The sequence below is a fragment of the Leptinotarsa decemlineata genome, unplaced genomic scaffold (assembly GCF_025532065.1).
Source record: "Leptinotarsa decemlineata unplaced genomic scaffold, Ldec_3_MD MMD2_P_RNA_scaffold_14, whole genome shotgun sequence".
NCBI lineage: Eukaryota > Metazoa > Arthropoda > Insecta > Coleoptera > Chrysomelidae > Leptinotarsa > Leptinotarsa decemlineata.
Window position 1 is genome coordinate 7355372 of NW_027412528.1, and position 20307 is coordinate 7375678.

The 20307-nt window shown below is 36.5% G+C and overlaps 1 protein-coding gene across 1 annotated transcript; it reads left to right on the forward strand.

The window, feature by feature from the left end:
• Positions 1 to 624: 624 nt before the first annotated feature.
• Positions 625 to 6916, forward strand: LOC111506931 (uncharacterized). Its single transcript, XM_074177802.1, has 2 exons — positions 625 to 5213; positions 6026 to 6916. Exons 1-2 carry the CDS (start codon positions 4749 to 4751, stop codon positions 6536 to 6538), a joined length of 978 nt encoding a protein of 325 aa, XP_074033903.1. The 5' UTR covers positions 625 to 4748; the 3' UTR covers positions 6539 to 6916.
• The last annotated feature ends 13391 nt before the right edge of the window (positions 6917 to 20307 follow it).

Below are 20307 nucleotides of genomic sequence, written 5' to 3' on the forward strand. Positions count from 1 at the left end.
CGTGGAAGGAAAGGAAAGGAAATGATGGAAGAAACGAGTAGATGATTATATGTCATCATCGGAATTGAGGACATCATCATCGATCAGGATTGGGGATGGCGGAGGATTATCCTCGATGAGGATAGGGGATTGTGGAGGACGTCTAACGTCAAGCTCGTCATCAGCATCGTCGCCAGAGTCGTCGTCGTCATCATCGTCGTCGCTGCTCATTGGGACAATGTCATCATAATCAGGGTCCCACCATCCGTCAGGATCCGGATATTCCGAATCGTCCAAGTGTCCTTCGTCACTGCCAGTGACATGTTGAACTTGCATCCTGATGTCGTGATCCGGGTTTTCATATGGCAGACTGTGTGGTTCCGTAGTGGAAGAGACTAGCGGTACCTGGCTGTTATCCCAGTAATTGAAGTTGTACCCCTGGTCCGGGCAGCTATAGGGTTCGGAGGTTGAATCGGGTTCCATCTCGATGCTAGCTGATCAACTGAATGTTTCATCAGATGATTCCTACTTTTATACTTTTGAGAGGGAGTGGGAGAGGAGTGGGACATTGAGTAGGGGTAAATTGCAAAGTGACAAGACATATTCAATGAGTAGGGGTAAATTGCAAAGTGACATAAGACATGTTCAATGAAAGAGATACTTGAATGGATAAAATGCAAATGAAATATACTTGTCGATTTCATTATGAAACATGTCTATTTTTTATTTTTCAAATTTTCTTCACATGAAATTATTTACAAGTGATTAGAGAACACAAAAATTGATGTGAGGTATTTGTCTAGAAGAACTTGGAATTGAAATAAAAAAAAATTAATAATAATAAGAGGAAGTGAAGAAAAATGCTCCAACCATCTCATTGTTCAATGTGTACCAAACCAAAAAAAAAAAACAATGTACACTCTCTATTTCACTTCCTTTTCCTTTATTTAATATAAACTTAACAAATATAAACTTAAAACTACCATAATTAAATTTTCCTAACTAACCTAAAACTAATCTTATATTTACACTTAATCTATGGATAAGTGTCCATAAAAGTCACTAATCTTTTATACGTCTCTATCGAAGAGGTCTCCGCTTTACACCTTTCCTCCAGAGATGCAATATCACGATCAAGTTCAGCCATTTCTTTTTCCAATTCTCTACGTCGCTTAACCTTGTCACCCTTTATGCGGTTCATGTTAGCCAACGCGGCCTCACTTAATCGGGCAGCGTGTTCTGCTTCCTTACATCTCTGCAGAAAACCACTCAACTTTTCACTAACCTCTCCGATAGGCTGTCGCACTACTTGTGGCACCAACACCTCAGGATCCTCCGGTGTCGCTGGCAGCGGTGGTAGTCGCGTCACCAACGGAGACAATATCACTAACTCCGGAGAAGGAATCCTCGGAGTTTCCACTGCTGCTGATGCTGGTGATGGTGTGGAGGCCCTCTTACGAGAGGTCGACCAACTACCTGCATAAGGATTAGTCCTATTGCAAGTAGATCGGTACTTAGAAATAGGACCAACCCTCGCTGCAGGTCGTTGGCAAACCTTCTTCACAGCCCTGACTTCCTCCTCCTCCTCGAATAAGTCAGGGCTAGGAGATCTGCACCTAACTCGCGAACGCGAAGTGGTTGCCTGGCCACCCGGCACCGCTCCCGAAGATGCTGCCTCCTCCTGGTCAGCGGACACCGGCAGAATAGACGCCACAGCATTATTTACCTCCTGTGTATTGGTTGCCATTCTGAAAAAGAAAAAATAATACAAAGTTAGTTCATATAAAATGATAACATTCTTAATTTACTTACTCAAATGTCAAGTTGGTCGTTGGAAGCTACTGCGTTGTAGTGGAGTGGACTGCTCTCTATGAGATTACTTGTCGAACTGAATGTTGTGGAGTGCTCTCCGGAGGGTATCGACTTCGATGCGTGAGTGGTGGGAAAATGGTGGGAGCGCGCATGCGCGTTGAGGGTAGGGGTGTACATGCGCAAATGTTGGGAGTTGGGGGGCGGGGCTTCGGGGAGGGGAGGTGCGGGGCTTCGGGAAGGGGGCGGGGTCTCTGAAAAGTGGGTGACGACCCACCCGCCCAGGTGGGTGGGGCCTCCGGCCCCCGGCGGGACCTCTGCCTCCTAGTAAACGCCCGCTTCGCGCGCGCGGAATGCTTCTACTGTAAATCATCTAGGTATTACACTTATCAAACTTCACCACTTTATCCATAGATCTTTTCATAGAATTGTTTGAATTCTGTATAGACTCCAATTACTTTTGTTACAATGAAACTATATACAAACAAATTTTTTGGGTTGGTAATGGGTAATTGTATGTCAACCATTTGTACAGATTTGGTCGTGGTAGAACTACAAAATATATGCATAAAAAGTTATCATTTTCATTGCCTTTTTACAAAAGATATGTTGATGATATTGTTACTTCCATTCCAAAAAATACACAAATATTAGATACTTTTCATAGTTTTCTTCCAAAACTGAAATTTACTCTTGAAATGGAAGAAAACAATTCGTTACCATTTCTGGATACTAAAATAATTAAAGATTTAAATCAAATTGTAAAGGTGGACTACTATCATAAACCAACTCTCTCTGAGAGATTTTTGAATTATTTTTCAAAACATAACTTCCACAGTAAAATCAACATTATAAGGAATTTGAAATCAAGAGCAATTGCCATTTCCAATTCTAATTTCCATAACAAAAATCTCCAATTGATTGAGAATTACCTAGTAAAAAATGATTTTTCTAAAGCCCTCATTAGAAAAATAATGAGAGAAAGAAGTTCCTTTTCCCAAAATACTGGGGTGAAACCCAAATATCACAAAATTCCATTTATAGAAAATTTATCTGATAAACTTGGAATGATAGTCATTACTAATCAAATTAAAGTAGCCTTCTCAAATGAAAATACAGTTGGAAAGCATTTTTTCAAACAAAACAAACAAAAGCACCCAAGATATACAATCTAATGTAGTGTACAAATTGAACTGTGGAAGCTGTCACAAATGCTATGTTGATCAAACTGGACGGTATCATAAAACACGAGTTTCAGAACACATGAGAGACTCTAAGAAACTGAATGTCCCTTTGCGTTGGTGTTCTGTCGAAGTTGTTGCATTTTTTTTAATTTTATTTTTAAATGTATCTGATATGTCTAATGTTTTTAAAAATAGTTATATCAACACGGAGAAACTACTTTTCGGTGAGTACCGCTACGTGGCTCAGTAGTGGAATCAACTTCCAATTCCATGTCCGAATCGTCGTCGTCGTCATCATTCAAATCGAAAGGCAGGATTACCAGCAGGATCCCGACTGGGGTTCCAACTGGGGTCCGGTCGTGGAATCAGCTTCCTGAGTTGTTGACATGCTGGCGATAGCTACTCAACTGAATATTACATTGAAGAACTCCTACATTTATACTCTTAGGATGCTTACAGACTGGAGCTGCGATAAGAACGAAGTAGGAGAGCAAAGATAAGAGCGAAGAGAGCTGAGAGTTGGCATTTCAGATTGGAGCGAAGAGTCAGTGCGATTCAAATCCTTCTTGAGTATGGACGACGACTACTACTTCTTTGCGGAAAACTCGTCATTGAGATTGTGGTTCTTACGTGGGGGGCAAAAAATAGAAGGGATTCACGAAATAAATCAATCGCGACATGATCACGGTGAATTCCACCATTTATATGAAGAAGTTCGAAGAGATTCTATGAAATTTTATGAATATTTCCGCATGGATATCAAGACATTCGACTACTTGCTCGGTAAAGTACAACGCAGATTGCTGAAGAGGTGGCCGAACTGCATTTTAAATCCAATTTTACCTGTTGAACGTCTTGCAGTTACTTTAAGGTAAGTACAAATTTTTAATACAGGTTCGTACCGTAAAAGTTTTATTAATGAAGGTTTAATATTAATAACGTAATTATTTACTAAAAATTAACTTCAACGTTAAAGCAGACAGGGTAGGTTTATACAGGAATATTTACAGATATATATATATATATATATATATATATATATATATATATATATATATATATATTGTTTCAAAGTAATATCGCAAACAAGTTTGCCTTTTTATTTATTTATAATGCAATTACAAATAAAAATAAAACAAAAATAAAATAATACAATAAAATACAGGAATATATAAAACACGAAAATGCATAACATAATTAAGGAGGGGAAGATATAAATGGTTCTTCGCCAGAATAATTGCTGAAATACGATGCAACAGAAGAAGGATTTGATAGTTCATGATCCGGATTATGTGGGCGAGAAAATTGTTCATTTGAAGTGCGTGCGACATGAGCACGCACTTCAAATGAACAAATCATCAACATTCATGATATTGATGATGAATGTTGGATTTTAGCGCGATGTGGAACAACGATAAGAGCGAAGAAAACAAACTGACTTGATTTCTCCACTCTTAGCGCAGCTCTCATCTTTGCTTGACCTTGAAGCGCTGCCCCACTATGAACGCATCCCTCTACCTACACACGTTTGTTTTCTTTGCTCTCCTTCTTCGCTCTTATTGCAGCTCCAGTCTGTAAGCACCCTTAAGCAGGGTCCACACTATGCCGCGGTAGGCCGGGTGGGTACGTTCGGGCCGGCACGACGTTCACACCGAAAACGAAGCCGACCGGGTTATTTCTACCTACATTATTTAGTTTCAACACCAGGACTGATGACTTCGTTGAAGAGTACTTTTTAGAAGTTTAAAGTGTCCTTAAAGTGTTAGTGTTTTCAAAATGATTACCGACTATGACGTCGCTATGTCAGCCATGGCTGTGGTGATACTCGCTTTAAATCAGCCCCCAAACAGACGTCAAAGATTTTGGATTCGCCCGAGCCTTAGGAGAGAACGGCAGCTGTACAGGGCTAGCGAATTAATGAAATATTTAATTTTGGATGAAGAATACCCGTTGAATTTGGAATACCGAAATGACGTTGGTTTCACCAACTTTTTTCGAATGCAGCGATCGGACTTTCAAATGCTACTCAACAAGGTTGGACCCAAAATATCAAAAAAGAATACCTCTTATAGAGATGCTATTCCAGCAAGCGAACGATTAGCTGTCACTCTGCGCTTCATTGCGACTGGTGATTCGTACCACTCACTAATGTATGTTTTGAAGATCTCCAAACAATGTATCTCTAAAATCGTACCTGAAGTTTGTGACGCCATTGTAGAGGCCCTTCAAGACTACATTAAGGTAAGGAAAATTAAACAAAATTAATTTAGAATAGTACTTTTATTGACATCATTAAAAATAATTGAGTACAAAAGTTAAAAACTATTGAGGGAAGGGGTCCATATTGGACAGTTCTGAATTAGTGGATGCCGGGGATGCCGATTGCGAATACGATGAAATTGACGACGGTAATGAGGAATATCCAGACGTCGAAAACCATGGAGATGTTGAATTGGTCATGTTGTCAGTAAAGAATGGTGGTTGCGTTTGATTGGGCATGTTAGAAGTCTGGGGGAATGAAGGCACCATTGGAATGGCCGGTCCAGAGTTTTGCCGTATATTAACTTGTGGCACATTGTACCCATGCTGATGTTCAAGATATCCCATTTCAGCTTCAAATAATAATTGGTTGATCTTATTCTGCACAACTAACCTGGTTTGGGGCGAAGAAAGCTTTCTCAGTTTAATTGCTATCTGTTCGCCATACAACGAATATTAATCATCGATGTTCGGCCTTTTTGATTGAAGAGATCTCATGACGTTCAGAGCCTCATCCAGTGCATTGGAAGAACCGGGACTATCCACTAATCGACGTCTTGCAGATTTGCGTTTTAGTGCCTTTGGAGATTTGAATGTTTTTTTGGTTCCGGCGACCTCTGATGTTTGTCTTCAGAATTTTGGGGATGAACAACTTGGCTGTCATCGTTAATGCCTTCTTCTTGACTGCCTTGTGGTCCATCTTCCTGAAAATATAAATACTAAAATAAATAAATATACAAAGAGAAAATTCGCTAAAAAATATGACTAATTTTTCTTTCACTTTCATTTTTCAGATGCCTCAGAGTGAAGCAGAGTGGAATGAAATCGCCCAGGTATTTGAGGAAAAGTGTAACTTTCCAAAATGCATCGGTGCTATCGACGACAAACATATCGCTTTAGTAGCACCTTTTCATTCAGGCTCGGAATTTTTTAACTACAAGGGATTTTTTAGCATAGTTTTGATGGCTGTGGTGGACGCCAATTACAATTTTATATATGTTAATGTGGGTTGTCAAGGGAGAATCTCCGATGGAGGCGTTTTCAATAATACATTTTTCAAGAAAGCTCTAGAAGAAAACTCTCTACATTTACCTCCCCCACGGGCATTGCCAGGAAGGACAACCCTAACCCCGTTTGTGTTAGTTGCAGACGACGCGTTCCCTCTTTCACCAAATATTATGAAACCGCACTCTGGAATACATGACAAAGGATCTAAGAAAAGGATATTTGGTTATATACTCAGCAGGGCTCGAAGAGTTTCTGAGAATGCCTTTGGAATGCTGTCTGCTTGCTTTCGTGTATTCTGATCTCCAATGGCATTACAACCTGAAGCTGCAACGAAAGTTACTATGGCTGCTGTTTACCTACATAATTTTTTACGCAAAACCTCCTCAAAATCAGTTTATAACCCTAGAGGAATGTTCGATAGCGAATCTACGGAAGATGGGGAACTTACGTTAGGATTATGGAGGCGTAATGCTTCATCTTTACGTTCCCTTTCTGGAGTCCCCAGAAGAAGTATTACTTTGGGTCAATCAGTAAGAGATGAATTTCCCAATTTTTTTATTTCCCCACAGGGTGAAGTGACATTCCAACACAACAAGTAAAACATATTATGTTGGAAAGTGAACTTAGTTTTTAGCATAGTTGTTAAAAAAATTAAATAAATAGAAATTACAAACGTACCTCTTCTTTTCTTTGTGTGCTATCCTGAGTATTCCTCGATTCATTTTTATCGCCCAAAAAATTCATCGGTTGGTAGGTGAACTATTTACTAACGTACGGCTCATCAGCGCCACTCCCTGTTCTTTTCGTTCCACCTTCTTTCTTTTTTTCCCTCCAAAAATGGCTGGTTAAATTTTTCCATTTGCGCTCAATTTCATTTTTATCCACTCCAAAAGACACAGCAATCTCTGTGAGACTGTCGTGTCTTTGGTTTTTTAATTTATGTTGGGATTCTGAACTATCCCATAGAAGACGACGTTCTCTATATAAGTCTATCAACACTAAAACTTGTTCGTCATTCCACTCCACTTAAAATGAACAAAAAAAAAACCCTACCTAAACAAACTGAGCCGAAAATAAAATAATTCGTCTAGTTCGGTCGGAGGTTTAATTGTAACTGAAGCCGCTCGGGGCCGCTCGGCACGTCCCCACTCTATATTTTTGTTCGGCTCGGCTCGGCTTCCTCTGATCTGTACTGTTATAAATATATAAAATTAGAAGAGTATTTATAATTTAATTAATTTGATTCTTGATTGTTATTCTGTTAGTTCAAATAATTTGAAAATTTTCTGTGATTTCAAAATTCTCCGGCAGATACCTGTCCTTACCTCTAAATCTTACCTCTATTCTTCAAGGTTGCTCAGCTCAATCGAAGCTCATGCAGCTCTCTTTCTCAGAGTAGAGTTCTTGGAAAGGTGTTATAAATAAAAATTTTGTAAGTCTGTGTTTTTGAAAATAAAACTTTGTCTCAAAGAAAAAAAAATATAATGAATGTGAAATTTTTGTAAATGTTTTGTCAAAACAAACTTAAATTACCCTAAAACTGCGCCAAAATACCTCATGCTAAGAATTGTTACAGTAAATGTTGAATTTGAAACAAAAATATTCTTAGAATTGTGTTCCGTACAGTTAAATTCACGTGTAACGGCAAATTAGTTACTTGTAAACTTAAGATGTCTGTGGTTCGTGCGTGGGAAACGATTCTAAAAATATCTGTGCTAAATGTCAGTGAATTTTTCAAATTTTCCTAATATTTAATCCAATAATAGTTCATGTAAATAAAATGATGAAGTTCGTTGATAAATAAGAGTTCAGAAGTTGTGATTTTCACACTGGAAGTTCCTTGTGACTGGAAAACTTTTGATTCGATTTGGAGGTTATGAATTGTTCAAGATTTTCAAAAAAATGTATTCTTCTTATGGATTGGGAATTATAAATAATATTGTAATACCTCAAAACTGGTACAGCTTCCCTGGATTGGTTTTCCCTTGATTGGAATTTTGAATTCTTCCAGACACTCTAAAATCTCCAGTAAGTATTCTTTCTTGTTATTATTATTTATACTCTGGCTCCTATTGATGGATTTATATTGATAAGAACATGCAAAACGGCCTTTTCTCTTTCTTTTCCCTTTTTTAATTTCTAACAGCTCTTCAAAAAAAAATTCGCGTCTGGACAGTTCAAAAGCTTCTCTCTATTCCCCTTATTGATTCACCCCTGGCAACCAGACAAAATTTTCCTGCCTACTGCTTTTCATAACAATAATTTTGAAATTTCTTCAATTTTGACACTTTTCACTGTTCACACATATTATATTTACGATTTCTGTTTCCCAATTTTCACTAATACTAATAATGATTAATTTTGATTACATTTCATCACATTTTGTTTTCAATTTTTCTAATTTTGAATCCAAAATTCATCATTTTTCAGAAGTTAACACCTCCTTTTCAATTTATCAATCTGATTGGCTACTCTATAGTTGCATCCAAATCATGTACTGAGTGTTCTTATCATTTTTCAGATAAAATTCCTAATGTCAGTGTTAATTGAATTTTTGTTATTAATTTGTAGTGTAAATCTGTTTTATTGTATGTTATTATGTTGTATTATTGTCTTTACTGTTTTCAGTGTATTTATCCCGATGATTGATGGTTTCTGGTTAGTTGTGCTGTTTGGAAATGATCTGAAATACTCTAATACTGATAAGTCACAACTTTGCCTGATCTGGGCATGAACATTACTCAAAATTATACAGATAAGAATTTGAATAAAGGTAAAGTATCTGGCTTTCTAATAAAATTAAACATCTAAGAATAACTTTGATTTTCACAAACTTTCAACACTGAACTAACAAAATATGTGAACTTTTAACATCAAATTAATAATAATATGAAAAACTTTTAACATTGAACTATCAAAATAAATACAAACTTTCAACTACTAAAATAAATGTAAACTTTTAACTAATTAAAATTTGAAAATTTTTAACTTTGCAATAATCTTATAAAAAAACTTATCATAACAGTACCTACTTTATGCGGGTCGGGATCGGCACGGCCCGGGCCGGCATTTTCTAAGCCGGTATAGCCGCCCGGGGCGTCTACATTAACGCGGCTTAGGCCGCCCGCTCAGCCCGCCCGGCCTACCGTGGCATAGTGTGGACCCTTCTTTATGCGGGTTGGGATCGGCACGGCCCGGGCCGGCATTTTCTAACCCGGCAAAGCCGCCCGGGGCCTCTACATCAACGCGGCTTAGGCCGCCCGGGTGAGCCCGCCCGGCCTACCGCGGCATAGTGTGGACCCTGCTTTAGATTCTTTAGGAATATTTGAAACCAAACAGAAGTTGTAATAGTCGAACATACTTCCCTGTTGCGGTTTGGTAAGAATTCTGGTGGTATTTCCTTCTTGTTTTTTTCATTGTTCCAAAGAAAGTGAGCTTTTTCGTCAACAGATATTCAGCCAATGGATAACTGCTGTAGTAATTATCTGTGGTAAGGTTTCTCTTCGTGTTCTCAATGGACACGATCAATCTCTTCACAACGTCAATACTTTTGTTAGATGTAACGAAAGGTCCGGAAACTTGTTTTCCACAATATATTTCAAACTTCAGAGTGTAGAAGGTTTTTGCATCACAAAGTGCATATAATGCCGGGTCGAGACCAAGCAGACAAAAAGTGAACACGATTTTGAGACAAAAACACGACAAAATTGCAACAAAATATTAGGTATTCAGGCAAGACAAAATTGAGACAAACTGTCCACACCACAACGACAAATGTGCAACAAAATTTAGTTGATGGGAATTCGTTGTTTAACCATGTGGCGTTTCCACCAGGAGGAAAATTCAAAAAATGAAGATTTATTGCTAGTTGCCAGTTGTTATATCCTTCTTTCCTCTTCATCCAATGTTGGAAAAATGAAACGAAAACGTTTTTGGATGAAATCAAGCTTAAAAAAGCGAGGAAGTTATTTCCTTAATGTATTGTTAGTTTAATTACGTGATGTTGATATTGGACTAAGTGGTGAGATTCGTTCAAGCTTTAAGAATATTCTAAGAATGTCCACCGAAGATTTCGAAAATCTGATATGCCTTGTTGGTCCTGCAGATGCCAAAAGATATACTAACTACAGAAATGCTATAAGTGTAACAGAAAGGTTAGCAATAACTTTAAGATTTCTATCAACAGGCGATTCCTACCACAGCCTCATGTATCTTTCAAAAGTATCGAAGCAGTCCATATCTGAAATAATACTTGAAGTTTGTGAAGCTTTTATTAACAGTCTTAATGGTTATGTAAAGGTATGTATAACTTTTGTACGTAATTGGTTTGTGTATGTTTTTTTTACTGCATGGAACAAATTTTTAATACAAACGAAATCATTAACGCTGAAACTAATTTTGAATCCAACAGACATCATTCGCATACATAAATAATTTGTCTTCTTGTTTATCTATTGAAAAGTTGAAATTTTTTCTTTTTCTTGGTCTGATATACAGGGCTTTTCATATTGAGCGTTAATTAGCCGTTTCTGGCAAACTATTCAACGGATCAACCTGAAAATTCCACAGTATGCATAAGTCAATGTGACCTACACGCCTAAGATGACGCCTAGACGAAGCGGCGTTGTCGCTTCTACTATAAAGTAGCGGCTTCTTTGATTTTTCAAATGGAACACCCCGTATATAATGTCATATTATGATTCATTATCACTTTGTCAACAAATTCATATACTATTTCCCTATACCTATCTATTACCGTTTAGAAGATATAAATTAATTTCGATATTTTTTTTACCAAACATGAAATTTTATAAATGCCGATAATCTTGAAGTCTCTTGCACTAAAACGATCAAATTTGCAATGGAGTGGAGTGATACTATGAGGATCTTCACTCCGAGTCATATTTTCATTTGCCTCATACAGGGTCTTCAAAAAATGCAGATACTTTGATCTCATGAAAAAATGAGTGGAACTCAATTTTTTCAAATGGAACACCCTGTATATTTCAACATTTTTGAGCTCTACATCCAATTTTAGATTAATTTTGTTCAGATAATACTATTTCTATTTTGAACCGTTTTCGAGATAAACTGTTTTCAAACGGAAATTGACATGGTTTCCTTGTTCATCACTCATTTTTGTAAAACAGATTTCTTTTGATGTTTCTCAATTAGTCACATATAATACAATGAAAAGATAATTATTAAAATACTCCTCAACCATCGAATGAAACTTCTCTCCAAACAATAGTTTTATTAACGCCGAAACACGAACTGAAAATAATAAACCCATAAATTAATGAGTTAATTTAATCGTCAGTGTATTTCAGAATATGTTCAAACACATCTCCACCTCTACTTAAACAAACATGTAATCTCTTCAAAAGATTGTCATGTGTAGCGCTTCTGATCAAGTCTGGAGTCAAACTATTGAAAGCAGTTGTAACTCTCGATTTCATATCTATCATTGTTATTGGAGTAGAGTAAACCATATTTTTAATGAAACCCCACACGAAATAATGTAATGGATTGCCATCTGGTGTTCTAGGAGTCCAACGAAAAGGTCCATTATTATCAATCCATCTGTCTTCGAAGATTTCGGTTAAAGCTTCGCTGACTGAATAAGAATTATGGGGTGGAGCACCATCCATTTGGTACCATACACGTTCTCTTCCTGGTCTATCATTTGAAATCATTTGAATTCCATTCCTCAGTAAATCTACATATTTTGTTGCATTCAAATGATCATCATAAAACTCGATATAAAAAATTGATTCATTCTTTATGGCACAAAATACATTGAATTGCCATCTTTCTTGAAAACCCCTTTGGCGGACAACATGGGGATTTTCTGGCGCCCAATAATGACTGTTGTGTCTACTGAAAACTCTATTTTTTGTGAACTTGGCCTCATCTGTCCATATGATATTGTCAAGGAAATGTTCATCATCTTGAGTCTTGACAAGTAACCATTCAAAAATTTCACTCTACGAGGTAAATCAGTCTCTTTCAAATGTTGGACACAGTTGAACTTATAGGGATGCCATTTATGCTTATTAAGAATTCGACAAATTGTCACGTAGGGTATACCTATCTCCCTTTCAGCCTCGTGCAGAGAAGCATTTGGAAATGCATGAAAGTATCCCAAAACTGTAATACCATTGTCATCATCATCCACTTCAGTCTTCTTACGAATGGTTTTTGGACGGAAGGTACCATTCAATCTACAGTTTTTTAGTAGTCGATTTATCACATTATTATTCGGCTTCGGAAGTTGTGAATATCTTTCATGAAATACTCGGCATGTTCTACTTGCAATTCTATTGCACTCACCATAAATTATTAATAAATTCAAGAAATCTTCATTACTGTAACCTAATGTTGACATTATTCTATTATAATTGGTAGCTATCACAACCAGTCAAAACCACCAATGAAAGTCTGACGTTAAACAATTGGTTTATTTATTTTTCCAAAGCACACTATTAAAAAATATTAATGTGTACTGTTGTACGTTAGAGACCAATATCTCAATGTATATGTTACGGTTAAAGTATTTACTTGGCTAGTATATAAACTAGTTGGATAGTATACAAACTAACCAACTCCCTGGTTATTTTGATGGAAAATCATATTTTCACTAAAATAGCTACGAGTAATGGCTGGTTTGTATACTATCCAGCTAGTTTATAAACTATACAAAATTTATCGCTAAAACACAAACCACAAGAAAATTACACAAATTATCTAGCATTTTTGGCTAGTTTGTAAACTATCCACATTAGTTGGATAAAGTGTGAACCTGATATTGGCAGTAATACATAATAACCAACGAGTTGGTTATTATGTATTACAAACTAACTATTACCAAAGTTTACTGAATACTATAAGTTGGTTCACTCCAAGGAATTCGTTTGTCGGTACGGCTCAGGATTGCATTTTTTGCGATTTCCATAAATCATATCGCCGACAGACGATGTCCGGAAGCCGCCGGCCGCATGACAGTTATACGAGGGCAGTTCTTATTCGCGATATCTACAGGGGACGTTCCGAAGTTGAAACTTCGCTTGCTCGGTTGTATCAGACAGATAAACAAAGATACGAAAGTAGTTGTTTGTCGCTCAACTTCTAGAAACATGATAGATAAACTCATAAATAAATGATCTAAGAAACAGATCAGAGTGATTTACTGGTGAAATGATAAACATACGTTCAGAAAAACATGTTTTATTAAGAAAAATAATACAATTATATAAGGTTATATGTTTATAAATGATTTAAAATATTCAATTTTACATTACATGATTTATGTTTCCTAACAATCTTCATGTCCTGGTTCATGAATTTTAAAGTAAAGTATATCCGAACTCTTGTATATAAAGATATATAATAATCGAAGGGGAATTTTTGACATGGATGTGAGAAAAGAATTTTCGAATATTTTGTTTTCAAATACTGTCCAATTCCCTTCTTACTGCCGATTTTATCAAAATTTTCAATGAATATGTTTTCCATCTCTATTACATGGTCAACAATATCTCTTGATGGTACGGTTAATCCACCAAACGATGATTTGTTGGTACTGTAAGCCTTTAGCTTACAGAAAATTACATCTTGATCAAGAAGGTTTTCTGAGGATTTGCTAAAATGTATGCAAATGTCACACGAATGTTGCATGAGACATTTTTTCATGAGGTATCCTGTGACATAGACAAGAGCGTTTCCTTCGGGACTTTTAAGGTTCTTATAATCACGAGTGAAAACTTTCAGAGGAGCATAGTTTGGAATATCGGGTCTAGCAAGGATGTATCGACATTGTTCAGTTAATTCTGGCGTCAAACTTAACAAAACGTCATTAACCCTTTCGCAACGGGCCTCTTTTTACGTGATATCGCTCATATACGGGGATTTTCAGTGATCTCGCATTCGTGCGTATCCCGTTCACAGTATCCCCGCATATTTGCGTTTCCCGTTATATAGGTAAGGTGCGCTCATCAAAAAAATGGAGAATCTCCGTTTTTTGGATGAGATATAAAATCAAAATCCAATATGGAACTTTTGGATGATATAAGAAATCATGAAGCTGTGAGAATTGTATTTTTATTTCAACTCACAAAACCAAATGTAACAAAGAACGATAATGACATAAACTAACCAAAGTCCATCTTCTCTGTAACGAATAATGAAAGAAACTTCTATTCTGTAAGGAATGGAACTGAAAATGTCTAGGAAATGAGATAAAAATCAAATTCAAGCCCAATAAACTTTTTTTGTATGATAACATTCGAAGCAAGGGATAGCACATAACGGAACATTACACAACTGGCACTGATATGTTGTTTCTCTTCTGACCTTTTTTTACTACAAACAACACATCTCTTCCTCGTTTGCTTCTTTTTATTATCTTTAGGTAAATGTGACAAAAAATGCCTTCCAGTCAGTCTAAGAGGTGAGTCTTCATTTGCTGTTCTCCTACTTGAAGGTCGCGGAGTATCTACATGGAATCTGGCAAGGATCTGCTTTACTAATAAAAGCTGAAAATCTGCTATAGATATATTGTTACAGTTTTTCATCTTATAAACTGCATGTGCATTCAATAGCGACATGTCAAGAAGGTGAAAAAATACTTTTTTATACCACTTCACGCTTTTGCGTACAGATTCAATGGAACTTTGTAACATGTCAGCGCGATCTACTGCACCCATGTTCGCATTATAATCTATAATCACCTTCGGCTTTGAAATGTTTTCTTTTGTTTTATGATCTATTTTTTCTATAACATCCATATCAGATGTATGAAAGGTACTCAGCATATTTACCTCACGCTTGTCTTGCCATTTTAGAGCCAGAAGATTATTTGAGGTCTTGAATTCTATGTCACCTTTGTTCAGTTTTGTCTTCAACTGCGGCATGTTTTTTCTATTCTTCTTTACTGTGCCACATGCGTTTGTTTTTTGGGACCACAATAAATTATACAAATTCGGGCTGGTATACCAATTGTCTGTATAGAGTGTATGCCCAGCATTCATGTATTTTTCCATTAGGGTCAGTACGATGTTTCCTGATATCCCTACATCATCAGCTTCTTGCTTGATATCAGTTCCGGTACCACAATATATTATGAACTTCAATATATATCCTGTTTCACAGTCACAGAGAACAAAAAATTTCACGCCAAATCTATGCCTCTTTGAGGGTATATACTGCTTGAACGAAAGCCTTCCTTTGAACAGCATAAGGCTTTCATCTATGCAAACGTTCTCGAATGGATGAAATATATCCGTGAAAGAATTTTGGAGATGAGTTGAGACCATTCGAATTTTCCATAATTTATCTTCTTCGTTTCTTTCATCTGTATTGTCCACAAAATGCAAATTACGCAAAATCGATAGATAGCGATCTCTAGAAAAAATTTGTCCAAAAATCGGCGTTTCTAGCAATGCATCTTTCGACCAGTAATCCGTGATCTTCAACTTTTTCACTTGAGGCATAAGTAACGAAATAGCTAAGAAACAGTATAATTCCGCAACGGAGACATCCCTCCATTTTTTCACATGATTGGCTGCCTGCTCACCCCGATTTTGTCTATAGAATAAATTGATTTGTTAGGCGATTTTCGTCATGAGAGAGTCATCGAAAAATAACACGAAACAATCCACTGCTTCAATATCATTCACTTGGTTAGAACATCCGGATTGTTCGTTATTGAATGAATGTTTTTTCGGTATATAGTCATATTTTGTCTTCCAATGTATTGCCTCGGTATTATTCTTCTTGGTTTTTTTCGTCCTCGGTTCTTCTGAAAATAATCGAAAGCCCTATTTTTATCTAGCCGAAGTATTATATCAGATGAGATCAAAAATAAAAAAAAATTATAGAATGATTACCAGAAGTAGTTTCTGTGCAATCACCTTCGCTCGGCAAATTTACTGGTGGATTCGAGTGTTCTTCAGTATAATCATTACTAGCCAATTCATTTTCTGCTATGAGATGGTTTTCCTCTTCGAAAATCTGGCCTTCACTATCTGAGCCACTTTCTGGGTCAAAATTCAAATCTTCACCATCGTCTTCTTCCTCAGACTGCGCCCAGTACTCTTCAAGATCCGCGTCGGTTAGCAGTTTTGTATTTTTCCAGCTCATTTTATGAAAAGAATACGTATAATTGAAGAAAACTTGCACTTTTGGGATCACCGTCGACGCTCGAGTGAATATACTGTGATGATAGAAGTACATGCAGTCGATATAGCCTCGCGTAGACAAACATGATTCAACAAGTTCAATCTGTCTCGCTTTCGTGCGACTCCCGCTTCCAAATGCTATTTCACAGCTTTCGAAATTATGCGTCTCCCGCATATATGCCAGTCAGCGATATGCGCTTATTTGCGGCTCCCGTCACGAAAGGGTTAACATCATCCATACAATTAGCACCTTCACTAGAATCAAAATATTTCAAAGCAAATATTTTTTTGAAAGCTCTACAAAACTGTATGGGTGTTGGATTCTTTGCGTTGCCAGAACAATTTCTGATCTGTCCAAAAAAATTCTCCAAACAATCTTGATTCAAATTACGCGTGAACAAATATTTATAATCGCGTTCTTTCAACATCTCCCACAAGGCAAAAACTGCTTTCAAAGTCAACTTCCACCCAAAAATGAATTTCAAGTGTTTCGTGACATTTTTGCCATCGTGTTTTTTTACTTGGAGATTTTGAAACATGACATAGGCTTCTTGAAGACATTTCAAATTGCTCGAATTCAATAAATCAAAAAGATCATTCATTTTTTTAATGAAATCAGCAGTAACTAATGCTTCCTTGGACAAAATATTGAAGTCAATGTATGTGTGCATAGCCACGGCTACAGAGTGACTCAAAACTTGGGAAGCCAACTTGACTTTCATTTTTTGAAAATTATTTGGATAAATGTGGTCATTATTAAGTTTAGGAGCCAATTTATATTGTTTAGTTCTATCATAATTATACATTGTTTCTATGTAATGTTTTCTTGTTTCTCCACCCTGAAGAAAAACTGATAGGAAAACAAATTGTTTCGTGTCGACTTCAGTTAGTGCGGGATATCAAACAAATATACAAGTTTATGATCGTCTATCAGAAATATGGGATTTTCGTCTGTAACATTCAAAGTTTTCACCAACTTCTGAAAATTTGAACCCTGATCGGAAACCACCCCCATGACATTTAGGCCTATACTTTTGCATCTTCGTACCGTTTTGAACAAAATATCTTTCAAATCATCAGAAGTAGCTGATGTCTTATAGAAAAAGTATGCAAGTGGTATTTTCCAATTGCTTGCCAAACCTCTGACCATTACTGTTAGAGCACTACTTGCTATGTCAATAGAGGTCCCATTCAAACTCGTTTGGAAACCTACTATTTTGTCTCTGGAAATATCATAATAAAGATGAGATTTCAAAGATATTTCGTCTAGGCATAAAATACAATCTCTTTCTTTCTCCTTCATGAGCCCAATCCTGAATTCAATAACACAAAAAATAAAATCGTTGAAGCCTGGTTCAACAATCCAATTTTTCGTGAAACGATGAAGTGTACTTTTTGACGGTAATCTACAAATTGTTGAAAATTTTTTGTACGCTTTCGGACCAAGAAAATAAACAGTCAATGCAAACTGTTTGAATTCGTCACTATACCTGGACCATTTTGGTGCTTTATTTATCAAAGAAAGCTGTGCTTTCAAGAGCTTACAATATTGCTCAGGATATTTTCGATCCAGAAACTTGAAAACATCATCCAGAGTAATTCCGGTTTCGTCCAGTGCTCTTTTCGATGTTGAAGCTACTGTTTTCTCTAGTGATACAATTTTTTTTCGTAATGCCACTTTTCTTGGAGTTCCCGAAGAGAGTTTAGCAGATGTTTGGCTGCATTCATCTAAAAGAAAGATGTACGTACTTTCAATAATTCTTTTCTTGTCATCGTTTTTGTTTCCGAAGCATATAAAAATAGATCAGGTAAGTATATAATATAACGAAAAGATATTTCACCTCGTGATCCTAATTGATCCGTTTGAACCTGAGCATCAATGTAAATAAAATCCTTGCTAGTACCGGCAATGGCATCATCATCTGGAAGGTTTAAACAACAAAATTGATATTGTAAATTGCATATGTTAAAAAGTGGAATAAGATTTTTTCATCATTTGAATCTATAAACTTCACTGAACCAACCTTTCTGAGAACCATCTTGAGGCAGACGCAATGAAGGAACAGCATAGCTATGAATACGAGAATTCACAATATCATCGGCTCTAAAATGTAAGCTGCAAATTTTAATTCTATTGTGACTCTGTTCTGTGGTAAGATTAGTATATCTATGATTCCCAATGAAGCCTAATACATTTTTCCAACGTTGACACCTAAAAAAAAATTCAAGTATATCAATCGATAAACTGAACATTTTGAAAAAAGATTGAAATGAGTTTGGATTGGCAAATGCCGGCGGTATATTTCGTTATGAATAATTTTATACAACAAAACCATAAAAGGTATAGATAGGTAAAATAAAAATTAATGGTGAATATATTGAATGCATACCTTTCACTGTACTTTGGGCAGCGGAAAAACGAAATACCTGGGCTTCCCACCGTACTCAGACAACCATCCACTGAGCAATACGTCGACATTTTCACAAAATAAATATTTCGAACTCCGAACGAACACAACACAATCACAATACCAAAGTTTACCGATTCTGTAGTCTTTGACAATACCAAACAATACGGACAACCTTTATATCTCGTGTGCCGACGAGAACTGGTAACTTCAAGCGACACACTGTACTACCTCGGCTGGTAATTACCCGCTGTCGCTAGCGGGCGGCGAGATTTCTCAGATGTCGAAAAATGAGCGAGTGACACGTCTTGTAGTATTCTGTAGTCTTTGCTATTACAAACTAATCAATTCTCTTGGGTTAATTTAGTTTAGGATAGTGAAATCCTTAGTCAAAAATGGTTTCTTTATTGGTACAATGTAAGATTGGTACAATGTAAGATTGTTACAGGTACATATTATTAATTCAGAAAAAGTAAAAGAAATAGAACTTAAATAATACCAGGTGACAAAATATTAACAATAAAATATGTCAGGACATTAAAACCACCAAACAAAGAACAGTATTATTTGTTGGGGCAAGTTGCACTGTTGTGGCACTTACTATTACACGTATATCCATATGCAAGACATTTACACTTTTTATTCGCACAACTCTTCTTGCAGTGGCATCGCACATATCCTTGGGTTGAACCCGATACTGAAAATATTCCTGCAGCGCTTCGTAATGTTATTTCGGTGTCCGTCTTGACATTTCCCAACTTTAAAAATTGTTGCTTACATATTTCAAATTCGTTTCGGGAATAGAGCTGTTTAAGGACACCGTGAACAGTTCCAATTCGGTAAAATTCATATTCTACACTCATTATGACGCCCAATATATTTCTATGATCTGACCGACTTCGATCTACATCTGGAATGGGTACTCTCACGGACATGCCAACAGTTCCTGGTTTAAATTTTTTGCGAGAAGTTTGTAGCATTTTTTGTGCTTGCCTTTTTAGACTTTCTTGACATGAATCCCTTATCGCTTTAATATTGTTTTTGTTCTGACAATGGTCACATACGTTTTCTTCAGAACATAATAAGCATTTTTGTGGTAATGATTCATTGAGATAATTTTCTGTTGTTTCACTAGAGAGCAATGCCTTTGCTTGTTCTTTAAATAAAACTGAGGTTTCATTAACTTGGAGCGAAACTGGGGTTTCAGTATTATTTTCGGGTAAAACTGCGGTTTCAGTATTAACTTCGAGTAAAATTGGGGTGTCAGTATTATCTGCGAATACAACTGGGCTATGAGTATTATCGGGCAGCACAACCAGCGTACCCTTTACAATTAAATCTAATAGAAATTAGGTTGCATTGTGTAATAATGTGGAAATACTTTATAGATACGTACCGGACAATTGTTGGGCGGCCATTTCCTCTTCAGTGACGGTAGATTTTTCATCGGGTACAAAATTATTCGAAGAATGTGATTCTTTT